This window comes from Camelus bactrianus, chromosome 13, assembly GCF_048773025.1.
Source record: "Camelus bactrianus isolate YW-2024 breed Bactrian camel chromosome 13, ASM4877302v1, whole genome shotgun sequence".
NCBI lineage: Eukaryota > Metazoa > Chordata > Mammalia > Artiodactyla > Camelidae > Camelus > Camelus bactrianus.
In genome coordinates, this window is record NC_133551.1 from 51,490,434 (window position 1) to 51,514,649 (window position 24,216).

Genomic DNA, 24,216 nt, shown 5'->3' on the forward strand with positions numbered 1-24,216 from the left:
ATTGATTAATGTTAAGAGGTATCTGTCTCAAAGATGCTGACTTGGTAGTTGCCATTGTATGGCAACAGAGGAAGATAACATAGGCCATGCTAAAAGCTAATTAGGCCAAGGACCCTGGGATCATTAAAGCTGATCTGCTGGGTAACTCTGAGTGACTGGGGAAGTCACAGAGCTGGTAATGGCTTCTGGTTAATTCTGGTTAATGATATGAAAATAATACTGATTTGAAGAGCACATAAGCCAAGGTCAGAATGGTCTCAGAGAAACTTGCTGGCTGTGGAATTCTGATATAAAGGAATGAATAAATTAATAACCATGTATAGCATGTATGTGTACATACAGTATATTTAAAGCTGTGTTAAGGAGTCATGACCTAAACCTGCCTGTGTATTACTGGTAGAGGGTTGGAAACAACATTTGTCCCCCAGGAAAAACGGCTTGGGAAGGCTCTTTTGTCCATCCACCTGTTTCACTGCTGTCATCACACTAATTTTACTTTATCTTCATGACTCCCATTTTTCCAAGAAGAAAAAGAGCTAATCTAATCTAGTGCTGGAGAATGATCACCTGGAGGCACAAGAGGAATAACTTTCCTTGTTAAAAAGATTTCATAATATTCTAATTTGTGTGTCTAGATGAACTTTCTTTTTTTTAAAACAAAAGGATACTATCATTTATTGAGCACTTAATATATGCCTAGTGTTTTCATCTACATCAGTTCATTTAATTTTCATAAAAACTCTAAAGGCAGGATTTATCATGGTTCACATTTTATACTTGAAATAACTATACAGAGAGGTTAAGTAATTTCCCCCAAGGTCACTCAGCTAGTAAATGATAGAACCAGAATTCAAAGCTGGATATTTCTGACTCAAACTCGCATTTAGTTTTTCTCATTATGGCAAGCTGAATGAAGTATGAAGACTCTTCTTGCTGTCAACTAGTTGAGTAAATGACAAGGACGCTAAAGTAGAAAGTAATTACAAGACAGTATTTCAAAACCTGGCTTTCTTCAAGTGCATCTGAAGTAGCAAATTTCTTAGTTTTGCTTTGTTCAGGCTATTACTGAAATGAAATTGTGTTCCTTTAAAATATGCTAACCAGTAGAGAAAGAAGGGAGCCCAGAGGCAAGATGGAGAGGTGAAGAATCCAGGCTAGGATTAGAATTTTTCAGGACACACAAGGATTTGCCTCAAGTGTTACAGAGTAGACAGCATTTTGAATCCTAGAGCTCACATGGCTTATGAGAAATAAAGAGCATTCACCCAATCAGTCAAATACTCACTAATCTCCAACTATATGTATACCCATATGCTAACTACTCTGAGGGACACCAAGATGGATATATTGAGATGAGACAGGACAATGCATATAATCAGAAAATGCCAGAACTAGGCAGTATATGATAAAGGCCAAATGAGTTACACATATTAAGTGACTTAGGAGAATAGGAGAAACAGTGAGCTGGAGGGGATCCTGAAGGTTTTGTGGAGATATGGGACCTTCAGTTAAGCCTCTAGGTGTGGCTAAAAATCAAATAGGTAAAATGAATAAGGAGTGTTTGGGATAAGTCAATGGAATGGTCTATACAGGAAAACAAGACTGGAAAGATAGTGGAGTTTAAAAAACGCAGTTTCTAAGACTGGAGAAGAAAAAGAGTGGAGGCACAGATACAGACCAGTTCTGAAGGATGCCACCACTTAATCGATCAGATCAGATGGCTCCTGCAGTGATCTGGGGGAGTGATAGGCACTCACAGAAAGACGGGTGAACATAGACAGAAGCTAAGGGAAAACCACCTTGGAGGCCCAAGTTTTAGAAGGCTGCAGCATAATTTATGTTTGTTTTTTTCGTGGGAACCATGTGCGTACATGCTGGCTGTCCAATCACACTAGCTGCCCGCATTCCTAACAGAGGATCCTTTGTTCCAAATAGCAAGGCTCAAAAGAGACAGTCTGATAAAATCACACTGAGATCAGTACTCCCAGCTGGTGCAGGGCTGATGCCATTCCATAACACACCCTACAGGAAGCAGCTTGAGATACGCAGCTGATTGACTTCCACAGCAGGAGCCCTGTGGCAGGCAGGGTGGGGTGGGGACTGGTCAAACATGGAGAGAATTCTTTAGCCACTTACTCAAATTAGTTCACCAAGATCCAACTGATCCAACTGATTTGTGTAAGTCACTCTCAGAAGCAACATTGCTCCTAACTAAATTTTGAAAAAAGGGAGGAAAACCATGCTTCCCCCAGACAATGGAACTATTTCATCACTTAACTCTTACTTGTCATGGAATCTGAAGAGCATAAAATATCAAACCCCCTGTCTTTCTATAAGTAGGCTGAATAATTCTTTGCTGTAAGAGGCTATCTTGAATATTATGGGAAGTTTAGCAGCACCCACAAGATGCCAGCAGCAGCTTCCCTAGCCGTGACAATAAAAAATGTCTCTAGACACTGTCAAATGTCCCCTGATGACCAAAACTGCTCCCCCCACCCCCAGAGAGAGCCACTGGTCAAGCAAAAGCTTTGGTGCCAAGCAGATCTTTCCAACCCCAGCTCTATCATTTATTTGCTATGGGACTTGAACAAGTTACTTTAATGCTTTCAAATCTCAGTTTTCTTTTCTGCAACTGGGATTTTAAATGTCTGATTTATTGCAGGGGGTGGTGGTGGTTAGGACTGGAGATCGTTTAGACTTAAGTCTCTCCTGCTGTTCTTGCCACTATATCACCACCACCGCAATTCTTTGTGCCTGTTTCTCATACTACACAGTTAACGAGAGACCATCTGAGATCCCAGCTCTCACCACAAGCACTGGCAAAGAGCAAGTGCTCAGAGAGGATAGACTGAAAGGAATACGGAGCCCCTTCCTCCTAAACCCCACAGAAGGATCCATGGACCATCACCTTGCAGCACTCATTCTCATCCCTGGGTGGCCAAAGTTCTGAAAGGTATACATTTCAAATCACAGTACTGATGGTAGGAAAACAGCCTGTGAAGGCCCAGGGAAAAAGTGCATCCCATTAATCTGCCACAGCCAATACCAGAAGCTGGTATTTGAAAAGCACTCGGTAGTGGCAGGGGCAAAGTATTAAGGAAGGTGGGGAGGGAGCACATTCTCCCCATAGCTAGGTTTTTCCAACCGGGACAGCTGAGACTTGGGAAGAGTCTGTCTGGCAGGAGATAGCCCTTTGGTGCAGTGACACTTCGGTGCAGTGACCTGACGTGACTCCCTGTGGGACTGATTTTATTCCTGGGAAACCACCTCTAACAACAATGTGCCCTTGAAAGCAGCTCATCACACTTCCTAGAGGCTCACTGCTTATGACTCGTGTGCCAGCCAGCTAGCTGGAAAGTGCCCAGGACCAAGGCTAAGGCTGAGACCACTTACCACACATTTCTAGACCCAGCGAGAAACAGCTCCGTTCTACAAGTCTTTGCTTATTCCAACCATGTCCTCTAATCCAAACTCAATAATAAACACACATTCTGCATAGGGTAAATTCTAGTTTTTCCGGACACACGTTTCATATGATGAATCTTAGTTGCAAACACCACATGCTGATACTACATGTGAAGCATTTCAGGAAACTCAAATCGAACTGCTCAGTCTCAGTCCTTCCTGCTGGTTGAAGATATATTCGTTTGTTGCTTTAAAATCAGTCCTTGCTATCAAAATTTCCAGACAGATTTTTGTGAAATCTATCAACACTTTCTTGATGCCCTTCCATTTGATTTTACTACTTTCACTGAGGTGTGAGGCTCCTTTAAGATGATGTAACAGTTGCAATCCTGGGATTTTGCTTGTGTTGCTGATATTTAAAATACTAATGGCAATACTTTAAAATGGGGCTGGAAGAAGTTCAACACAAAGCAAACTTAAGGATCTTAAAAGCTCCTTCACCTTCTCCCCACCCAGATGCTACAGTGCGGGTGGAGAGGATTATTACAGAGCACTGGAATTCTATGCGGGGAGGGGGGTGCGGGCAGAGGGAGGATGGTCACAGAAGGGTTATAAATATCAGCAGCCCAAACTGTGAGCTCCTGGGCTGAGAACAACTGACTGTAGTCTCCCTTTAAAGGCACAGAACAAGGACGTTCCCTCAAGTATTTCCACAAAGGAAGTTCCTCTTCTCCACAGAAACGCTCCATCAACCGAACACCTGCATCAACAACTCTATGCAAAAGAAACTGCAGATGCCAGGAAAAGTGACGAGGACGTTTTTAAACCAGACACAGATTAGCACCAGCAAAAATAAAGAACTCAGGGCCTGGCCTAGAGCAAGGCTGATTTACAGGCAGTTGTTGCTATGACAGAGTCATAATCAGATTACCAGAAGGCGGCTCGCTGCATAAATATTTAACTCAATCAACAAGCACCTTTCCAACTGAGCCCTCACTTTCCCACACAGAGATGGCACTTTTCTCCCAGGGCACTGGTTCTCAACTGAGGGAGGTTTTGCTTTCTAGGGGACATGTGGCAATGTCTAGAGGCATTTCTGGTTGTCACACTGGGGAAGGGTTGCTACTGGCATCTAGTGGGTGGAAATCAGGGATGCTTCTAAACATCCTGCAATGCACAGGATGGTTCCCACAATAAAGAATTATCCAGCCCAACTAACCCTGTTCTAGGACATTCTTTACTTCCTTGCACCCCAGTAATTCCTATTGGAGTAGCCTTGTTTAAGGAAGAAAGAAAGAAAAGAAAAGAAGAAAAGAAAAGAAAACAAAACCAAACCCAAGACCGGCCAAGGGTCAGCACAAGGCAGGGATGGTGGGTGGTGGTGGTGGGGTGTCTACCCATCTTATCTTGGCTGCTGCAAAGCAGGAGGTACCTAAACCTCAGGTGACAGACAGGTCACACCACGTGTGATTCCCTTTCTCTCCAAGGGCAGGCAGCTAATGCTGGCCTCTTGTTTGCTTTCTTCTCTGATAAATCTAACCTGCAAAGATGCAGATGAGCTGATACCATCTTTGTAATTATTGAAAGGAAGGAGTGAGCATCTTTGTGCAAACTGGCAGTCACTCAGCTCCGCAGCAGGCCTTGGCCTCCTTGAGTGTTCACATGTTTGCACAGGGAAGCCTAACCTTGCTTTCTGTGAGGCAAAAAATAAATAAATAAAAATAAAAAAATCAAATGAAGAGGTTTATGGGGCTTTCTTGCTCTGGCTTCACAGTAGGATAGAGGTCTCCAGCCAGGCGCTGCAAGTGTTTGCAGTCCCCGACCCTGGGCTCCGCTCAACCTGAAGCGGGACTGAGAGGAGCCCTAAGGAAGCCTGCTGCCTCACCCACAGCCACCAAAACCAAAACCTCCACACGCTTCCTGACTGAGAAGCCAGCGTGGTTTGTGATGGGGGTGTGAGGGAGGGGCTGGTGTAAGACTCAGAATGATCTCAGTTCTTGATTACAAAACCTACACACGGAATTTCAAAATGAGGAAAGCCTCTTGTTATCAAGAGACTTCACAGATTTCTTCTGCAAATTTTGAGTCTTTTTCTTGCCTTACTAGGAAGGTCACCCTAGGGGAATTCTTTCAGTGAAATAAAGGTCCCTCCTTTCTAGTTAGTCTTGTGAATGTATATACAATTCCTTTTCCTCAATAATCAGAGACTCTTGTTCAGGAAAACGGAATTTCCTGAAGAGATTAGCCAAAGTCTTTTCCTTCCAGTTTTCTGAAAACACACTCAATATTCTCATCTGTGATTTCTGGAATGGCTTCTTCGTTTCTACTTTCAATAGAGAGCTGAACCCAGGAAGGCGCTGAACCCAGGAAGGCGCTGAACTCAGAAGGCTGGGGGTCTTTGCCTGTTTAGTGGGAAAGGACTCTTCACCCATCTGAAAGGTCCTCACTGGCTGACCAGATTCCATCAATTATTCAGAAGAAATTGAGGGAAAAGCCTTTCCTAGGAATAGTGACTCGGTTTTTCACATTCATTTCAGGAGAAAATAATTTTTCCCACAGGCTAACAGCCTTTCTGTTGCACAGTCCCAAGTGAGCCCAGGGTTCTCCACAGACCTGACTCATCTGCCTTTTCCGACCATCCAGGGGAGTGAGCTAGGTCAAAGCACAGCCCCATGCTTCCATCTCACAGATTTATACCCTATTCTCTTCAGCAGATTCTGTGCTGATAACATGATCCCATTATAATAAGAAAGGGTTCAAAACTTAAAGCTAATGCTGTTTTTAACTCTTTATGTTCATCTCTGACCTTTCCTTATTGAAAACAATTTGAATCTGAAAGCAGAGTCACACTGTATGCATCTGGTCTACCGCTGGACTACAGAGCACATTAACCCAGGAACTAAAGGCTCAGATCATGAAAATGACTCAGTCCTCAGAATGGGTCCAAAAGGACCTTCCCTTTACTCAGTCTCTAGGGGACTTTCCCTCTCTCATTGTTTTCACTTCCCATGAGCTCAGCATGAGATCAGCCAGGACTGGGCTCCTCCCCTCCTGACTTAAGACCCTTGTTGGGAGGAGGCAAAAACTCTTCCCAAAGCCCTTGACATGGAACCAAGCTTCTGATCTGCATCCCCAACCTGAGGAGGACACACGCAGGGTACCCAACTTCACCATCCTCTTTCTCTCACTTCCGGCCTTGCCTTGTCAACACTGGTTCTTTGCAGATAAACACACTACAGGTGACCAGCTGATCAGTATCTGGTCCCAGCCTTCATATCCGCAGTACTGGTGGTGGGAGGCGTCTTAGAAATCAGTGAAGTAAGTCTGCTGTGACAAGCATCTAAGCAGCTACTGAACCCCTGAGCGCTGCTAGACTACATGCTGGGATACAAATAAAATAGGGTAACGTCTAGTCATTTCTTAAAATCTTCCAGCAACATCAAAATTCAGAATGTCTCTAGAAACCAAAGATTAAACGAAAGGAAACAGTTACTTGTCCTCAAATCCAAACACTATATATGCCTGCCTGTGTTCTCTCTTTTTAAATTTTAGTCAAATTTAATGTAATTTAAACAGGCTTGTTGACTTCATTTTCTAGCTCACCGAAGATCAGAAGGAAGGGACAGACTGCTCAAGGCAGACCCAGCAACAGCTGGGAAAAGCAACAGCAGTAAGAAATAATACTCGAAATCAGGGTGATGGGGGAGCGGAAAGTGCCCCTGCCACGTTTATACACACACAAATACCCAATCCAACCAGTACAGCAATTAGAGGCCCTAAGCAAGGCCTTCAATACAGAACTCAATCTGCACAGTAATTTAGGAACATTTAATACCGAGCAGCCCCAAATGTCTCTCAGGCCCTTGAGGATATCACTATAGTAGAGAACAGCATAATCTTTTTAGTAATGTTAACCTGGACTCATAAAGAAAAACTGATGCACAATATAATGTTTAGAAAATTAGGCAAATAAAAGTTAAAATAACTCTCACATAAACCAGAATCTAGTTTCATAAAACTATTTTGGAGCCTCAAGGGATAAGCTTCAGTTTTCTAGAAAACTCGTTTAGTTGGTTAGACTGTTAATTCTAAGAACCCGGATCCGAGTAAATGAGATAAATGAAGCATGCCTGCAGGGAAAGGCTTAACCATGGAAGAGGAAAGAGAAGCATTTGTGGTGAAGCAGGAGAGGCCACCCTGCCACTGGAACAGGTGTGGGAGTTTCCCAGAAGAAAACACGTGGGCTAATGGGTTTGAACTTTCTCCACAGACCCTTTCTTTACCCAGCGTCTCAAGGATCCCAAGTACAATGACTTGTGTTGCTCCAAACTGCACTGTCTCCAAACACTGTAAGGGGGTCTTCAGCCAGCGTCCCACCTTGGTGCTGAATATCTATCCCCTTAGCTAGAGAGGCCCTTCTGAAACAGTCACCTTTCTACACCTGGATCTTGTCTACAAACGTGTGACCTTTCTGAGGGCCACATGACTGTGATCTGGCATCAACACCATCTTTCCATCCATGTTTTTAACAGAAAGAATCCTGGTAGGCAGAGGCTCTGAGAGAACAAATTAACTCTGATGGCAGGAGCATTAGTTACTGTGTAAGTGGGAATAATTATCACAGTGATGGAAGTATCCTTTCCAAATCTACTCAACGCACCAAGAAGGAAAGAGCAACAAACAGGCCACCCGCAGGGGAGCGAGGCACTTTTAGGTAAATCTTGGTGTGAAAAGCTCATACAGTGAGAGCCAAGACCCAGTGGCCAGCACTGAGTTCCAAGCCCCAACCCGGCAAATTCGCACTTTTGAGTCAACTCCTCTCATCTTCCCCTGTTTTAATATAGACTCGCAAAATCTCAGGACTGGAAATTCTGACTCAGGCAAAGAAACAAAACACTTCTGCAATTAAGGCGGTGCTTCTCAAACTCCCCCACAGGCAGGGACCGTGTGTTCCTGGGGAGTTTGGGGCGGAGTTGCAAGCACTACTTGATGCAAGTGGAAAATTTCTTTGAAGTGTCATGTTTTGTCTTAATAATTCATGAGAATTTTGCATTTTATTTCATAATACATCAACAATTTTCCCTCGAAAGCTGTGAAAAAACCCCATACTTTAAGAAGATGAGCCCATGTCTATCTTAAGGTTTCTCATATCTCAGTTTGAAAAACAGGGCCCTCAAAACACACTCACTGCTGTTATAAAATCAGGTAACTTGAAATTTTAACAAATCACAAGAGGAGATTATTAAGAGTAAGAAATAAGGTTTGGACATTTCTTTCTATACCCTTAATTGATCATACATATTGAAATAAATTACAATAAAAAAGATCCAAACCAGTTGCCCAGATGTCCAAGAGACTGTTTAGTCTCCAAACTGTATGCTTTAATGGTGACAGAAGTGAGAAGAATGAAACCAGGGACAGAAGTGAAGATGTCTACTCAATCGGCTTCCCAGTTACAAGAAAAGAAATACATATATTAGACAGAAAAAGGTTAAAAAACAAGGGCAGGACTTACTTTAAAATCTGCTAACTGCTGGTTGATGACATCCACCTCGGTCCCCACGACCCACTGGAGGGCCTCTCCCTCCTCGGCCGCTGTGGTCATGTCATTGAGAGCTTTCAGTTTCTGGTAGAAATCCTCCACTCGGCCCAGGGTCAGCTCCAGCTGCTCCTGGCGAGCTTTACTCCTCTCCGTCAGTTTGCCACACTGTTTGTTCAGGGCTTCTAGCTCCCTCTTGAGACCCAGCAAGTCCAGGGTCCCCTCTTCCTCCAGCATTTGTCGGCACTCTGCTTCAGAGGCCTCTATGTCTAGCTTGAGGGCTTGGATTTTGCTGAGGAACAGCCGGACGTCCTCAATCTGAGACTGGAGGCTGTCAGCATCCCTGCCGACAGCACCCATGCCGTCAAGCTCATCGTCCAGGTCTGCCAGTTGAGAGAACATTTCTCGGACTCGGCAGTGAAACTGGCCGATCCCCTCCAGCTTGTTTTCCATTGCCAGGCAGCCACTATTCACTCTTTGCTTCACTTCTAGGAACTCTTGCTGGGCGACCTCAGCTTGATGCAGAAGCTGGGAAGCATCGGACCCATCCGGGGCGTCCTCCACGAGGCCCTGAGTGAAGTCCCTCAGGTAGCGCACCTGTGGCTGCAGGGCTTGCAGCGCTTCCTGCTGGGCTCTCAGCTTCTCCAGGTTCTTGTTGCTGCAGGCTTGAGAGCCAAGAGCGTCAAAGATCTCGAGTTGATGTTTGGCCCCTTCAACTTTCTTTTCGATGTTCTTAAAGCTTTCCTGGAACTCCTTGAGCCTCTGAGTCATTTCTTCAAGGGACCCTGTTTTGGCCTGTAGCTCTTCTGTAATGGAATCCATGTTCTGGTTGATCCCAGCCTTCTCATCCCGAATATCGTCCTCATCTGTTTCCGAAGAGTTGATGAGAATGTCAGCAGCGCTGTTGAGTATTTCCAGCAGAGAGCGACGTTTTTCCACCTCACTCAGCATAGCCTTTGATCTCAGGAGACTGGACTCCAGCTGCACGGGGTCCAGAGTGACCCGCAAGTCAGACATCTTGGCCTTACAATCTTCTATCCATGGCACGAGGTCCTCCACGTGCCACCGGTATTTCTGAGCTTTCTGCAGACAGTCCTTGAGCCTGGCTTGTCTGTCTGCAGTTTTTCTGCTAAGCTCTTCCCAGTGGCTCTTGAGCTCAACCAGCTGGTTTTGTAGAGTCTTCTTCTCTTCTCCAGGGGGCACCGAGAGAAGCAGGGATTCTCCTTCTGCCACAATCACCTCATAGGAACCACTGTGCTGGTTAAGGCTCTTCTGAAACTCTTCGTTCTCCTGTAGCTGAGACTGTAGCCGCTCCAGTTTTGCAGAAATTGGGCAGTTTTTTGCTTGCTGGCTTTGTCTGTCATTCAACCAGGTTCTCAGCTCATCAAACATTTGCTGAAACTGCTGGGTGCTGGCAAGAGCTGCCTGGAGTCTGTTCATGCGATCAGCTGAAATGAGAAAATCAAATTTAAATCATCAAGTCTGAACATGGCATCTAAAATGTTAGCTGAGAGTACATCGGCTTATCTTAGGGACAGGAAATCATGCTTAACTGAGGGCCTACCATACAAGAAGCACGGAGCTAGGCTCCTTCATGTACTCTATCCTATTTAATCCTCACATCAACCTTGTAAGGTGATCTAAGTAACAGAAGCAAACTTTTAACTTCTAAGCTGGTAAAAAGCCTTAATGTTTCTAGAAAAAGAGGCAAAAAGTTAATGACAAAAATTTTTTGTGCAAGGCCATGATAATTAAGTCTAGGACATGTTCTGATTTTGTACATATGGTGTATGTGTGTGTGCGCATAACTGCACAGTCTAAAGAAAACGAGTATCAGCGAAAGTATGTATGTAACTCCACCTCTAAGTACATCTATGAGCATGAATCTCTACCTGCTGGCTAAGTTTATATGGGTACTCTTATCTCTAGGATTACGGTAAAGCTTCACAAGTTGCTAGTGCCCAATCAATGTGTAATGACCAAGGCAATTTTCACTAGCTGGACAAAGGGATAAGGGAACGCTATTCTGAGTCCAAAAGCTACTTAAAGGTCACCCTAGATTTTTGGGATGACCACTAACCCATGCCTTCTTTTGGCTTGCCACTGATAATGGCAGCAGTGTGTTCCTCACCCAACGTACCTGCAAGGTCTTCTAAACCTTGGAGAGGCAGGGCAACTGTCTCCAAACGCTTCTTCAGCTCATCCTTGAGGTACTGCTCACCAATGAGCACTGAAAGTTCATCGCAGAGGGTTTGTGCCTCCTTAATTTCGTGGTCTAATTGCTCCACATCAGATCGAATCTCACTGGTCTCCTCTAATTGCTGCTTCACAGCTTCAGGTTGGGTGCTAATGGCTGACTGGCCACTCAGTCGCTGTCCAACTGCCTTCACTTTCTCTGACAAGTCCTGGAGTAGTTCCTGGTACTGGGTGCTTTTGACAATAGCTTGGTCAATTTGGCTGGAACGGGAATTGAGTTTGTCAGTCAGCTCAATCCACTTCTGATTGATGCTCTGGAGTTCCTTCTGTACTTGGCTGGTGGATGGAGAGCCATCTCCAGGGCCTGCTAGGATGCCCTGAGCTGCCTCGTTCAGCTGCTCATGCTGTTGCCTACGTGCTTCAAATTCCTTCAGCATAAACTGTAATAGAAATGACACCAAGATGTTTAGAGAGAAAAGGCAGGTCTAAAAACAGTGTCAAAATAAAAACTGACTTTGGATCGTGCCAAGTAGTGCCAACTCCTTCTGAAAATAAACCAGAAAACTCCAAGGACCAGGCTACCAGGAAAATGCAGTATCACTTTTAACAATTGCTTGATAAAAACCTGTTTTAAAAGGATCACTGATTGTGTCTATTTTATTTCTTTTCCTTATTTGCCCTATACTGTTTCAACATCAGTTAATAAGGTTGGCCTGGGTTGGGAAACCACAGTTTGTTTTCTGGATTGGCACTCATCAGCTTTGTCAGGCAAAACCCAGACCTGTGAATTGGGAGCTTGGTCCCCAGAGTCAGCTACGTTACTGGCTGGGCTTGCCATTTCAACTCTCAATGCCTCTGCTTTTCTTATTAGTTCCTTTCTCGAAGTTCCAACAGCACATCTAATCTGTACATTATAATGCAGTACAACTGAATAACTTGCTTTTTAAAACAAGTACCACTCCTTTTCATTCTTTTCTATCCACTGTTTCACTCATCAAAAAAGTTGGGATTATGGGCTCTGAAGTCAGACAGCCTGGTTCAAATCCTGACTCTATCACTTGCTAGCTGTATAAACTTAGGCATGTTTTTAGAAGTTCTCCAAATTTCAGCTTTCTCATCTATAAAATGAGGATAGTAAACTACTCACTTGGCTGTCGTAGGGTGACATAAGAAAACTTATGGAAAGTACTCAGCACTTACACTATATAAAAATAAATATGACACGACCTGAAGGAAAAACAGCTGTGTAAGTAATGAACTATGATAGAATGTAATGAAAGTAAAAATGATAAAATGCTGATGTGAACTTAGAACTGTGAAAGCAAGAAGTAAAGGTGGTTAATTCCTCAGAGGAGACAAAAGCAGAAGGGAGAAATCAGGAAAGGTTTCACAGATGGTACTATAAAGGATACATGAGTTCTCCAAGTGAACGGAGTGAGGCTGGTTTCAAGGAGGGCCTGGGATTAGCAAAGGCACAGAGATCGCGACATATGAGTGCAGTGTGATCAGGAAAGAACCCATTATCTGGCGTGGGAAGAAGCCTGGGTAAATGGGGAAAAGCTGGCAAGGCAAACCAGGCCACGCATGTACCACGTCAGCAGGTACTCGAATTTTGTCCAATAGTAAACCAAGAGCCACAGAAGTGTTTTAATATATTCAGATATATGATTTAAAGGGATGATTTGATAATTGTGTGGAGGATAAACTAGACCAAGAAGCCCTTCAGCATGTTGTTGCAATGGTACAGGCCTGAGATCCAGCGTACCTAAGGCATTTAGAATGGAGAAGAGTTTAGAACAGTGGTTCTCAAATTATGGTCTGGTGGCCTCTGGGAGTCCTGAGGCCCTTGCATGAAGTCAGTGAGGTAAAAACTATTTTCATAATAATAATAAAATGTCATCCGCCTTTTAAAACTCTTACTCTCTCACAAATATTCAAAGAGGTTTTTCAGAGGCTACATGACATCTGATATCACAACAGACTGAATGCAGAGGCAGACATGAAAATCTATGAGAATATTCCATTAAGCCAGACATTAAAGAGATTTGCAAAGATATAAAACAATGACACTCTTATTCAATTTTGTACATTTTGGAAAACATTTTTTCATAAAAATGTTACTTATGTTAATGTTATGGTTTTATTACTATTGTTTTAAAATTATTTAACAAATACATATTTTAAAAATTCTTCAATTTCAATATAGTTAATCTCAATTAGATATCAGCAGATAAACACAAGCTCTTTGGGGTCTTCAATAATTTTTAAGAGTGTAAAATGGCTTGGAGATCAAAAAGTTTGAAAACCACTGGATTAGAAAAAATATTTATAACTGGAGTAAATAGGACTTGGTAATTAATTAGATGCAGGGGTTAAAAGAAAGTGTTCCTTCAAAACTTACTCGTAGGCCTTAACTTAGGGTACTTGGTGGGTGGTGAAAAGAATCAGAACAAGTTTGGGGAAGGATACAGAACAAAGGAAGGTTCTAGGCATAATTACACTAGAGATGACATAATTGAACTAACCTAAATTTCTAGATGTGAGGCACTTAAATCAATTTTTTGAGGTCTGATCAGCAGAAAATCTTTGAGTGAAGCCACCAGATATATGATATTGCATGAAGCAATAGGGATCACTACCACTGGGGATTAAAAATAAAATGTGATTCTACCATTTAGTCAGGAGTTCCGATTCTCACATCTGCTCACTCTACTGCCTCTGCCAAGGATATTAATACTATAGTTATTGAATGTTTACTCTTGAGCAGGGACCATGATAAAGATCTTACAAACATCTCATTTAAAGTGAGGAAATGGAGACTCTGAGAAGTTAAATGACTGGTCCAGGGACATCTAAATCTACTTGTTGAGAGTGGCATTCAAACCCAGGTTCACATGACTCTGATTTCTTTGCTCTGGAGTATTCAGCCATACTGCTCACCTGGACCTGCTGCTTTTGTGCATTCAGCATGTTGGGGTCAATAGACAGGGGCCCCAGCACTCCCATCATCAGTTCCTTCTCCATCAGCCAGGGCCGGAGCTGGGATTCTGCAGCCTGGAAGCAGGCCAGATGACTTGCAGATTCCTCCAGCTGCCTTTGCCGAGCCATTGTCACTTCAGTGGCCCTTTCCCACTGGGAATCTGAAGAGAGGAAATGAGAGAATGTATTTTTTTTTTTAATTCTCATCAGCCACTGGCCTAGTCCCTAAATTATGTTCCTAATATACTAGAGGAAATGATCCCTGGAGCATTATTTAAGTATTTTCTTAAGTTAAAAATAACCTGCACTTGATCTTAGCTAAAGTAACAAACAGTTTTGTATTTTGATTGTGGTGGTGCTTATATGAAACTACCCATGAGATAAAATTGCACAGAACTACATACATAATGCATGTAAAATATCTTATGCTATAAACATATTATTTTATAACCTGTTTCTCAACTTACTACATCATCAACATTGTTCATGCCAATGAGATTTTTCATAGCAATACATATTTATCTACATCATTTATAGTTCAATATTATGAATGCAGCATAATTTATCTAATTCCTTCATTGAGTGTTTAGATTATTTCCCATTTTTCATTTTTATCATCAGTGTTCTCTTTGTCACAGCAGATTGTTGGTCTGACTTGCCCAAGAAAGCCAAACTTCTGACACTTTGAGTGGAATCTCTAAATTTTTTCCGTAATCAGGCTCATTATTCACTAACCCTATCTGGCCCTCTTGCTTATGAAAATTAACTAAAAATAATCCCTGTTTATTGAATGTACTGAAATCCTGTATTTGCTTTGAAGACAAGCAGTTTAGTGATTCTGTAACGTACTGAGCTCCTCTTGCACTTTCTTCCAGTTTTCTGCTTCTTGCGAGTTGGGATATGTTTTCAGTAATCCAGCCAGGGCTTCCTTTACATTTTGGACTTTTGGAGAATTTTGTTCCAATTCAGCCAGGAAGGCCTAGGAGAAAGAACACCACATATGTCATGAGATTTCTGGACAGGAAACCAAGCAGGGAGGAAATGATGGGAAGACTGGGCGCCAATTATAGGCTCTACTTCTGCTTCTATTCGTGAATTGTTTTGTGATTTTAAGATACTTAAATCTTCTGCTTCAATTTTTATTTAACAGGAAAATCTAGATGGCAGGATCTGAATTTCTTTTATGTACAACACCTTAGTAACCCAATAATAAAATGACTAATCCCTATAAACTAAGGGTGCCGAGATCTGATGATGACAATGATGACAGTGATGGCATGTTTACACAGCTGTGGGAGATTAAATACTAGGCTCAACTGGAATATAAAAATTTGAGGTGAAAAATCTTTATAGGACTTTATTTCTTCTGACATTTTTCCTAATCTTACATGTCAACCTTAAGAATGAACTGCGAGCATGGCTGCTTAGATCCCTCCCGGAGTTGGAAAGGTGCTTTGATGAGAATGGCCTGGCTTGTACCATCACACAGAAAATGAGATCCCATTTTCAGAGAACTAATGCTTCTGGGGAGGGTTATTCTTCTGCAAACAGATCTGCTGTTTGTTGCTCAGTCTGATTTATAACAATTTCTAATTTCATAAGTAAGAAAGTTCTCTGGAAGAGTTTAGGCATATCAATCACTTGAAAGTCAAAAAAGCTGCTCCTCACAGCCTGGGTGGTTGGCCATGTCTCTCTCTCAGGCCCCTGGGCTCAGGCAGGAACACTCATACAACAGCCCCTTCCTCTTAGTGTCTGGGATACAGTTAACGTGACCACAGCACCTTGTTAGATTCGGCTTGGGCTCTCACTGTCTCTGTCTTGGTTGGAGATGAAGAGGCATCCATGCCTTTCAGGACTTCCTCTTTTGATTCCAGCCACTGCAGCACTGAGCTTGCCTCCTTCTGAACTTCCTGCATTCTGCTGAGGACAGCCTGAAGACTTTCCTGGCGCTCCCGAAGTACTCCCCCAAGTTTCTCGTATTTCAAGTTTACATCTGACATGTCACACTGGATCTCCGTCAGATCTAGCATCACAGAAACAGAAATCAGACTGGGAATAGCTCTCCAAGCATCCCCACTGGCTCCTCACTAAATTATTCATCAGGATTAAGTATCTCTCTTACTGCTTCTAGTGAACTAGAGATTATCTTCCCGCTAAATCACATACAAGTTCCTGTTTGCATACATACAAAAGCAAAAGAGCTCTCATTAATCTGCTTTCTGATTTTGGCATTATATACTTAGGTGTATAAATAAAATGCTAAGTAAACATGGGAGCAGCAAAAGTGAAGGGAGGGAAGGATTTGGGGCATTCTTCCACTTCCTCTTCTTCAAACTACAGAGAAGTCACCTAGCTGGGAGGCTGAGGGCTAGACTAGACTACCTCAAGTATAGCTTCTTTATCATTCAAAGATTTGCATACATTTCCTTCCAATCTGGTGGTCCAGTTTATTTGCTTGGTGCATTTATTTCACTGGCTGCCAACTTGTTTAGCCTCCAGCTAGCAACAAAGAGACATCACGGTTGCTTCTGCCCAGATTCTTACCCTCACTCCCATCCTGGCAGCAGTTCTTCACACACATGGAAACACACAGATGCAAACATGAACACTGTCCTAATACACCCAACAAAGAGGCACTTGGAAATGGCATTCTCACCTTTGCAGGTGTGGTATCCGTTTACACTGCCTACAGAGCTTCCTACAGAGGGCAGTATGGAACCTGAGCAGAAGGACAGAGAGACAAACAGGGCAAGACAAACGTGTTAGGAATACATACAGGCACTGAATTATTCTTTGGCACTCACTTTAAGCTCAGGTGTCAGGCAGTTAACACAGCACAAGACAACATACTCATGGAAAGAGACAAATCATTTTAGCTGCCAGGCAACAGTGTCTCTGGAGGTGTTTCAACTCCTTAGCAGTAACGATTACTAATCCTTTCTAGAGGAAATCCAAATTCTCTTCTTAAATCTCCAACTCGAATTCTTTGGATCTTGCCCTAATTTTCTGAAGCAAGTATTAGTAAACTCACTAAATCTTCAGAATGGATTTGACATACTTTGGAATGAGGATTTATAATACAGCCGAAAAGGTTCAACTTTAACATCAATGTTCTTCAACATAATAAAAATGAATAATAAGTACAATTAAGGACATAAAAAAGCAGCATTCTTTTACTAAAGACATTAAAAAGAGCCCTTCTTATATTGTTTCAAAAGATGCCCTGTCTTTTCTTTCATGACTTTCTGCTCCCCTTCTCACACCAGAAGACAGAAATTCTAAGCACCAATAAATCTGGCTCATAAATATTCCCATAAATTCTGTTTAGGGCCTATGGTTCTTTTTCTAATTACGATTTCGCCTATATCCTCCCCAAGTTTATGCCTTGTGTTTCAGGAATATCCTAGGTAAGTAAAAATTAGATCACGTAACTGTAAACATGATACAGAAATATGAAGAACAGTCATGATCATAAGGTTACATTCAAAGGGCAGAATAAAACTCTCATGTGCACTGATTTCACTGTGGAAGAAGTCATGTGCAAGGTTATATCAGAAAATACTGATTCTAAAAAGCTTTTAAATGTTAACATTATTGTATTTTCAAATAAAAAATGGATCAAACAGAAAGATATTCCACCGCAGTGTGATGATGGCCAAAAAGAAACTGGACTAGTAATTCGGAGAAGATGGTCCTAGTCAAGACTGTCACTAATTCTGTACGTGAGCCTTAATCTGTGGACAGACGTCAGTATCTTCTCTGGGATATGAAAATAACACGACCTATGCTGACATCTCTCACAGGGTTACTGGCAAGAGGCAGTGAGGCAGTGTGTACGGAAGCTCTTTATGAAACCAGAAGAGCTACGTGAACGTGAAGAACCAGAACACTGACGGCTTTCCGGAGATGGAAGAGAACTTCTAGAGCACTCAAGGCTAGGGATCTTCAAACTGGTTCCCAAGCACTTTATGAAGGTGTTTTAGGGCCTCTGTAAATGTTTGGTTTAACTTCAACATTCAGAATATATTTCTAAGTACTTAGAAATGGCAATAAAACATGCACATTCAACTATGTTGAACACCACATTTTAAACCAGTAGGTACAATCAATTTATGCTGATTTGGGCGGGAAAATAAAGTAGCTCCTGCACCTCTACACACACATTTAAATTTCTTCTTGAGTGTCACTAATGGGAAAAGCTGTAGTTTTTCACTAGCACTTTATAATATTCAAACTTACACATGTCCACTCATGTACAAAGAATAACACCCATAGCACACGTGTATTACATTAAATAAAATGACAAAAAGGTTGAGGTACATCTACTCAGTGCAGGCTCTCATCAGGGTAGAACTGTGTAATAACAGAATTCTCAACAGTTCATACTGTAAAGTGAACTTTTAAAATGTGCTATCATTTACAACTATTTATCTGTGAGAACCGTATTTTCTGGATACAACGCAAACAAAAAAAAAAAAAAAAAAAAAGAGAGAGAGAGAAAGAGAGAAATAAATGAAATAATGAAGCTGTCATCCAAAAATTCTTTTTAAAATTTTTATATGCACTAAGACAGTCTCAATATCCCTTACTGATAGATTTCATAGTAGATAAATGCTGTAAATCCACTTATAAGGGAAATTTATGCCAACAAAATATTTTTGTTTTATATTGTAGAGTTCTATATGAGATTTATTTTTAAAAAAGATTCTAGTACTTTAAAAAGTTTGAATAACCGCTGATCTAGTCCAGGAGTCACAAAACTTTACTCCACCTGCCAAATCTGTCCCTCTGCCTGTTTCCGTATATAAAGTTTTACTGGAACACAGCCACACCCATTCATTTATATATTATCTGTGACTGCTTTTGTGCTACAATGGCAGAGATGTGTAGTGTGACAGAGACCACATGGCCCACAAGCCTAAAATATTTACATATGGCCCTTTATAGAAAAGGTTTGCCTGCTGATTAAGCCACACACTAATAAATCACTGAACTCAGAAGTTTAAGTGTTAGAATTTAAAAATCACCAATTCCCTGAAATGTCACTTCTGGGTCGTTCCAACAGATTTTTAAACTTTAGGATACAACGGGAAAGTAGCCATTCTCAAGAAGAAAAAAGAAAATAACCTTTTCCCTTACTATTTAAGTGACTATAGGAATGCATTAACATAGTTTGGTAATAAAACCTATGAGATTCCAATTAACAGCCAGCAAGTGACTATGAGCTCATAACGCATTTTGTTTGAAAGATTTAATTTGCAGGCAGAGATTATTCATGTATCTGGGCACAGTCTTTGTGTGTACTTCCAAGAAGTGTGCCAGTCCCCAGTGTACCAATACTGACTCCTAAAATCCTAGCTTTTCTCAAGATATACTTAAACACTCCAGGGCTGACCCCAATTTAAAGTTAATACATAGCCATTCCATCCACATATTTAAAAGAGAGAAATTCTTCAAGATGGAAATCCTTCTTTAATCCTTCTGCATTCTTTTGACAGTTCTAAGTGGGCCAACTAGTCCCTTTACTTTTTCCCATCACGGGAAGGGATTTTGCAAAATGGAGCAATGCTATAAAGCAAATGGGAAAACAGATCAGCTTGAGGGGGAAGACTGCTTTGTGAAACCCCCTTGGTTCTCATATCTAATCTTGATTCTGACTTTTATTAAGTAAAAGGTCATCACTACAGACCAAAGAAAAGAATGATGCTTATTCACCACATTTTTAAGAGCCTGAACTCACCTGTCTTGGCTTGGGAATCAGGTGCTGTGATCTCCATGATGAGATTTTCTAAAGAAGTACCTTTGCAGTTGATTTCTTCTACCAAAGTTCCCTTACTTGCCCAGTCACCTAGGAGACCCTGTTTAAAGAACAAGATGGCAAAATGTAGTATTTAGAGGCTTTCTCTTTATAAGTAGGGACACTTGTTCTACATGTACTCCCTTAAGTTTTGATAAGCATTAAGCAACCATCCTCCTTTATTTAGCCATTTCAAGATCATGGTTTAGCCAGCCAAGGTGTGGGAGAATGACATTCTGGAATATTCAGGACCTTCTCACTCATTCATTCATCAAGTAAATATTTTTTGAGCATTTACTATAGGCCAGGCATCGTGCCAAACACTGGGGATACAAAATAGGACTATGATACAGTTCCTAAACCAAGAGCTCAGATTATCAATTGCCTTATAATGTGATAAATGCTATTATAGAAGTATGGACAGCCACCAACTCTGAGCACAAAAGGAGACACATCAAACTCTGCCTAGAGGGAGGAAAGCTTGGAGTTAAGAGCTGGCCAGGTGGACAAAGGGAGCACTGAACGTGTAAAGAATAAAAAGGAAATGGTAATTGGAGGGTAAAATGAGGATACTGAGATGTAGAGAAATATAAAGAATTATAGGCTACACTTTGCATTTTCAAGGGAACCTTGTACTGGGTTTGAAGTCAGAGGGCTAAGCACACAGAAAGCCGTAGGAGACAATGGCATCTGGTCTAAGACAAAGGCATCTGGTCATGTCGTCTCTAAGCTGTGGAATTCTGCTCCTTTCAAAGCAGGGACACCATCTGAGCCTTCAGTCCCTTCCCTCACACTGAATTTCCCTGACAATCCATTTAAGTCTGCTTTTGACTTCAAGCTGCCGAACCGCAGCAGAGAAAGACACAGAGCCATGAACCTCTGGCAAGCTCACGCTGCCAAATTTCCAACTGAACCTTGTCCATTCAGAGCTTGTCAGTGCTTTTATTAGTCACTCTTGATTCCAAAGAGCCACAGTTCCCAAACTATGCACTGACTCACAGGATATTTTAAATTTTTGAGGGAAACACAGTGACATCTGTTGGACACCATGTGAACAACTCCTGTTATTTGGACCTGACCACTTAGCAAGTGAGGTTTTTTATTTTTTGTTTTGTTTTGTTTTGTTTTGTTTTGACCTTGAGATGCCGTGAAAATTTTCTTGAAACACAAAGGGCACTGTGAATCAAGAAACTGGGGAACCTCTGTCCTAGGGAATTCCCTACAGCACATGCTCCTGGCATACTCTCTGTGAAAGCGATCAAATTCTTTCATCTGCTCAAGAGAAATCCTGTTTCACTAAGAAAATAAGGACAAAGCATGAGAGTTAGTTGGAGGCTGGTTTCAACAAAAAGAAATACATTAGAGGTGCAAATAGAGGCTGGATGACTATGAATCAAAGTTAATGGACACAGGATTCTGTAGCAGATGGGAGAAAGGTTGATCCTACCCTTGTAGGTACCTTCCAAGCATCTGAGTCTAACTCTTCTATTATTAGATGCAGTACCAGATCTTCTCTCTTCAGTTTCCTGATCATATATCTGGTTACTAGCTCACATGTAATTGTTTAATTCTCAAACATACAATGAGAGTGTTATCCTCTCAAGACTGGACTTTGATACATCTTTTTTATGACCCACCACAGCATAAGAGGCATCCCCCAAACACCTGAAACTTTACAGATATTATTCCCAGGTTATTTTTTAGGTTTTGTTTTTTAAATAGGAGATGTTTTGCTGCTCAGTGCTTGGATTGGGATAGGTGGGAATCACATGAAGAGAATGGAGGAATGCCTTTCTGATACAGACGGGTAACTTGGATTTCTCACACCACCTCCCCATCACAGTTGGAGATGAGTCCATACAAGCTTCCAGGCTGCTGTCTAGCCCGATTGCTGGAGATCCTTTTGTTCACCTACCTTCAGGTGTTCAATCTGTTTTTCCAGGTCTTTAGTACTCAAGAAAGTCTCTGCAGGTGGAATACTCCCTTCAGTTTCCTTCAGCCATTTCTGGAAAGTCCTAATCAGCTTCCGGAATTCATCCAATTGCTCCTGGCAAGATGACGCATCTTCCTCTCTGTCAATGGAGACATTTTGTTACTTGTTAAACTAAGCTTTGTAAAGAAGTCAACTTGAACTAAAACTAGGTTCATTCTAGGACTCAAAGCATCAGTTTTCTAAAAGGGACTTTCCTTCCCATAATCTTTTCCATGGCAGCTTTGGCTAAACAGCTACATACAATGTAGGAGAGCATCAAACTAAGGAATCTGTTGCCCTTGTTTGGACATTTCTGGGGAAAGGAGTCTTCAATCTTACTCTAGGCTAAAGTGAAAGTGAGGAAAACTAAAGGGAGCCTGCTATTTAGGTACTATGATACAATGGAAAGAATGCAGGCTTTGGATCTCGAGTCCAGCTCTGCTACTTTTTAGGTGTTTGACTCTTTCAAGGCCTAATTCAAATGCTAATTTCTTTAGCAAGGAAGGTTGCCAAAACTGAGGTACAGAGAAGTTAGGTTAAGTACACCAATGAATAAAATAAATCAAGGAGAAAGAAGAATTCAATCTGGAAATTAAGTTTTGGGAATGGTCACATCTATCAGACTTCAAGCCAGAGATCCTGGTTCTTCACACAGCTAAAAGGCCCTCAGCAGAGGGGAAGAAAAACAAAGCCTTCTTGGCCTGTGTCCCGTCCCCTTTCCCTACACTAAATAACCCACTGCTTACAGTGGTAATTTGAGCAACTGTTTTCCTCTAGTCACTAAAGCAGTCAACTGCTAAATCGAGGTATTTATGGCTAAACAAGAGAAGTTTTATCAAGCCCTTAAACCCAAGTGAAGCTTTCTGATGGGGGAATCATGGCTTTTCAACAGTCATCTGACAACCTGAAGTCAGCCACCTTTGTCATATATTCCCATGTCTGCATTAAAAGAAGAATCTAGAAACTCCTCTAAAACATCAACATAAATGGTCAAAGTAAGCAGGGTGAGTGCCAATATAACCCTTAATTATGTCTGGGAAGTCTCTTCCAGTTTTTCTCATTATGTCAAATCCTGTCACAATCCTACTTGCTGCCTGAAACTTGTTGTTTGGTCTGGTGACCCGGACTTTTTATTGTGCAAAGGGGGAACTGAGCCCCATGACTGAGAATGAAATCATTATTTAGTAACAGAAAAACCACTAAGCATCAAGCTGACTGAGTAGCTTTGTCTGAAAGAGGCACTTTTTAATCTCCTATGGCTCAGTAGTAGAGTTCTTGATGCCATCTTTTCTGGTGAAGGAGGAAGGAAGAGAAATCATTTCATTCAATAGCAAGAAAAAGTTAGCTCCACGACACTAACCCCCACCTATGAAAACTCACCTCTCTTTAATTGTCTTCTGCAGCTCTGCAAAGTCCTTTTTGAGGCTCTGCACTCTGTCCTGGTGCTGGGACAGGTCCAGTGCAAAGCCACAGGAGCTCAGGTCAGTGACTAGGTGCTCGAGAGTATCCAGGTTCTCCTGTTGGTCTTCCATTTCCAAATTGAGCTCCTGTAAAACAAACAAGGAAATGTATCAAATCCTCCGATCCATATAAATAAATAGACTTTAAAGAATGAGAGATATCTAGATTAAAGGTGGGGCAAGTTCTCCCAAATCTGCAGAAAAAGACAGAACAAGAAAAGAGGCATGTTCACCTGTTAGATCAAAACACTACATATGTAGGATTTCTCCAAACTGCCCAAGAGTGGCTAGGAATTTCAAAGGAGTCTTGTCTCCTTTAAACTGATGTTCAAAGATTCTGAAGGCAGCACGACAGAATAAAAAGAATGGAGGTTTGGGGAGTGAAAAAGACCTGAAATTCAGTCATGGCTTTGTCATGGCTTACTAGCTTGTGATCTTAAGCTAAGCTTCTATAGTCTGTTTGTAACACATTCTTCACTACTATTTAACGTTGTATTGACAATATAAGCCCACACAACAAGAGAAAACAATCTGTGGCATAAGAATTTGAAAAGAAGAGGTAAAACTATATTTTCAGAATATATGTAAGTACAGTTGTAAAGTCTAAGAGTATCAACAATAAAACAAAATTAAACAATGAAGTAATCCACTAAGGGAGCAGAACATAAAACTAACATATAAAAATCAAGAGTAAATATTCATTTATAATAGCAACACAAAAAGTACAATTTTAGGAATCAACTAACAATAAACATACAAAATCTTTATGAATAAAACTTTAAAACACTTCTGAAAGACACAAAAACAGACTTGAATAAATGGAAAGACGTTCCTAAAGATATGTATGTATGTATATGGGTGCATATAC

At 41.5% G+C, this 24,216-nt stretch overlaps 1 protein-coding gene across 21 annotated transcripts in view; it reads right to left on the reverse strand.

The window, feature by feature from the left end:
* MACF1 (microtubule actin crosslinking factor 1) overlaps positions 1-24,216 on the reverse strand; it is a 311,004-nt gene that overhangs the window by 71,315 nt on the left and 215,473 nt on the right. For 17 of the 21 annotated variants that reach the window (XM_074376770.1, XM_074376773.1, XM_045520294.2 and 14 more), the window contains 9 exons: positions 23,269-23,435; positions 21,832-21,988; positions 19,860-19,977; positions 16,776-16,838; positions 15,901-16,142; positions 14,969-15,098; positions 14,081-14,280; positions 11,085-11,580; positions 8,921-10,392 (listed from right to left, as the gene is read on the reverse strand). In XM_074376770.1, the coding sequence (XP_074232871.1) occupies positions 8,921-10,392; positions 11,085-11,580; positions 14,081-14,280; positions 14,969-15,098; positions 15,901-16,142; positions 16,776-16,838; positions 19,860-19,977; positions 21,832-21,988; positions 23,269-23,435 (3,045 nt within the window). The remainder of the gene's footprint in view (positions 1-8,920; positions 10,393-11,084; positions 11,581-14,080; positions 14,281-14,968; positions 15,099-15,900; positions 16,143-16,775; positions 16,839-19,859; positions 19,978-21,831; positions 21,989-23,268; positions 23,436-24,216) is intronic. The other 4 variants (XM_074376774.1, XM_074376771.1, XM_074376769.1 and 1 more) reach the window with 1 other exon arrangement.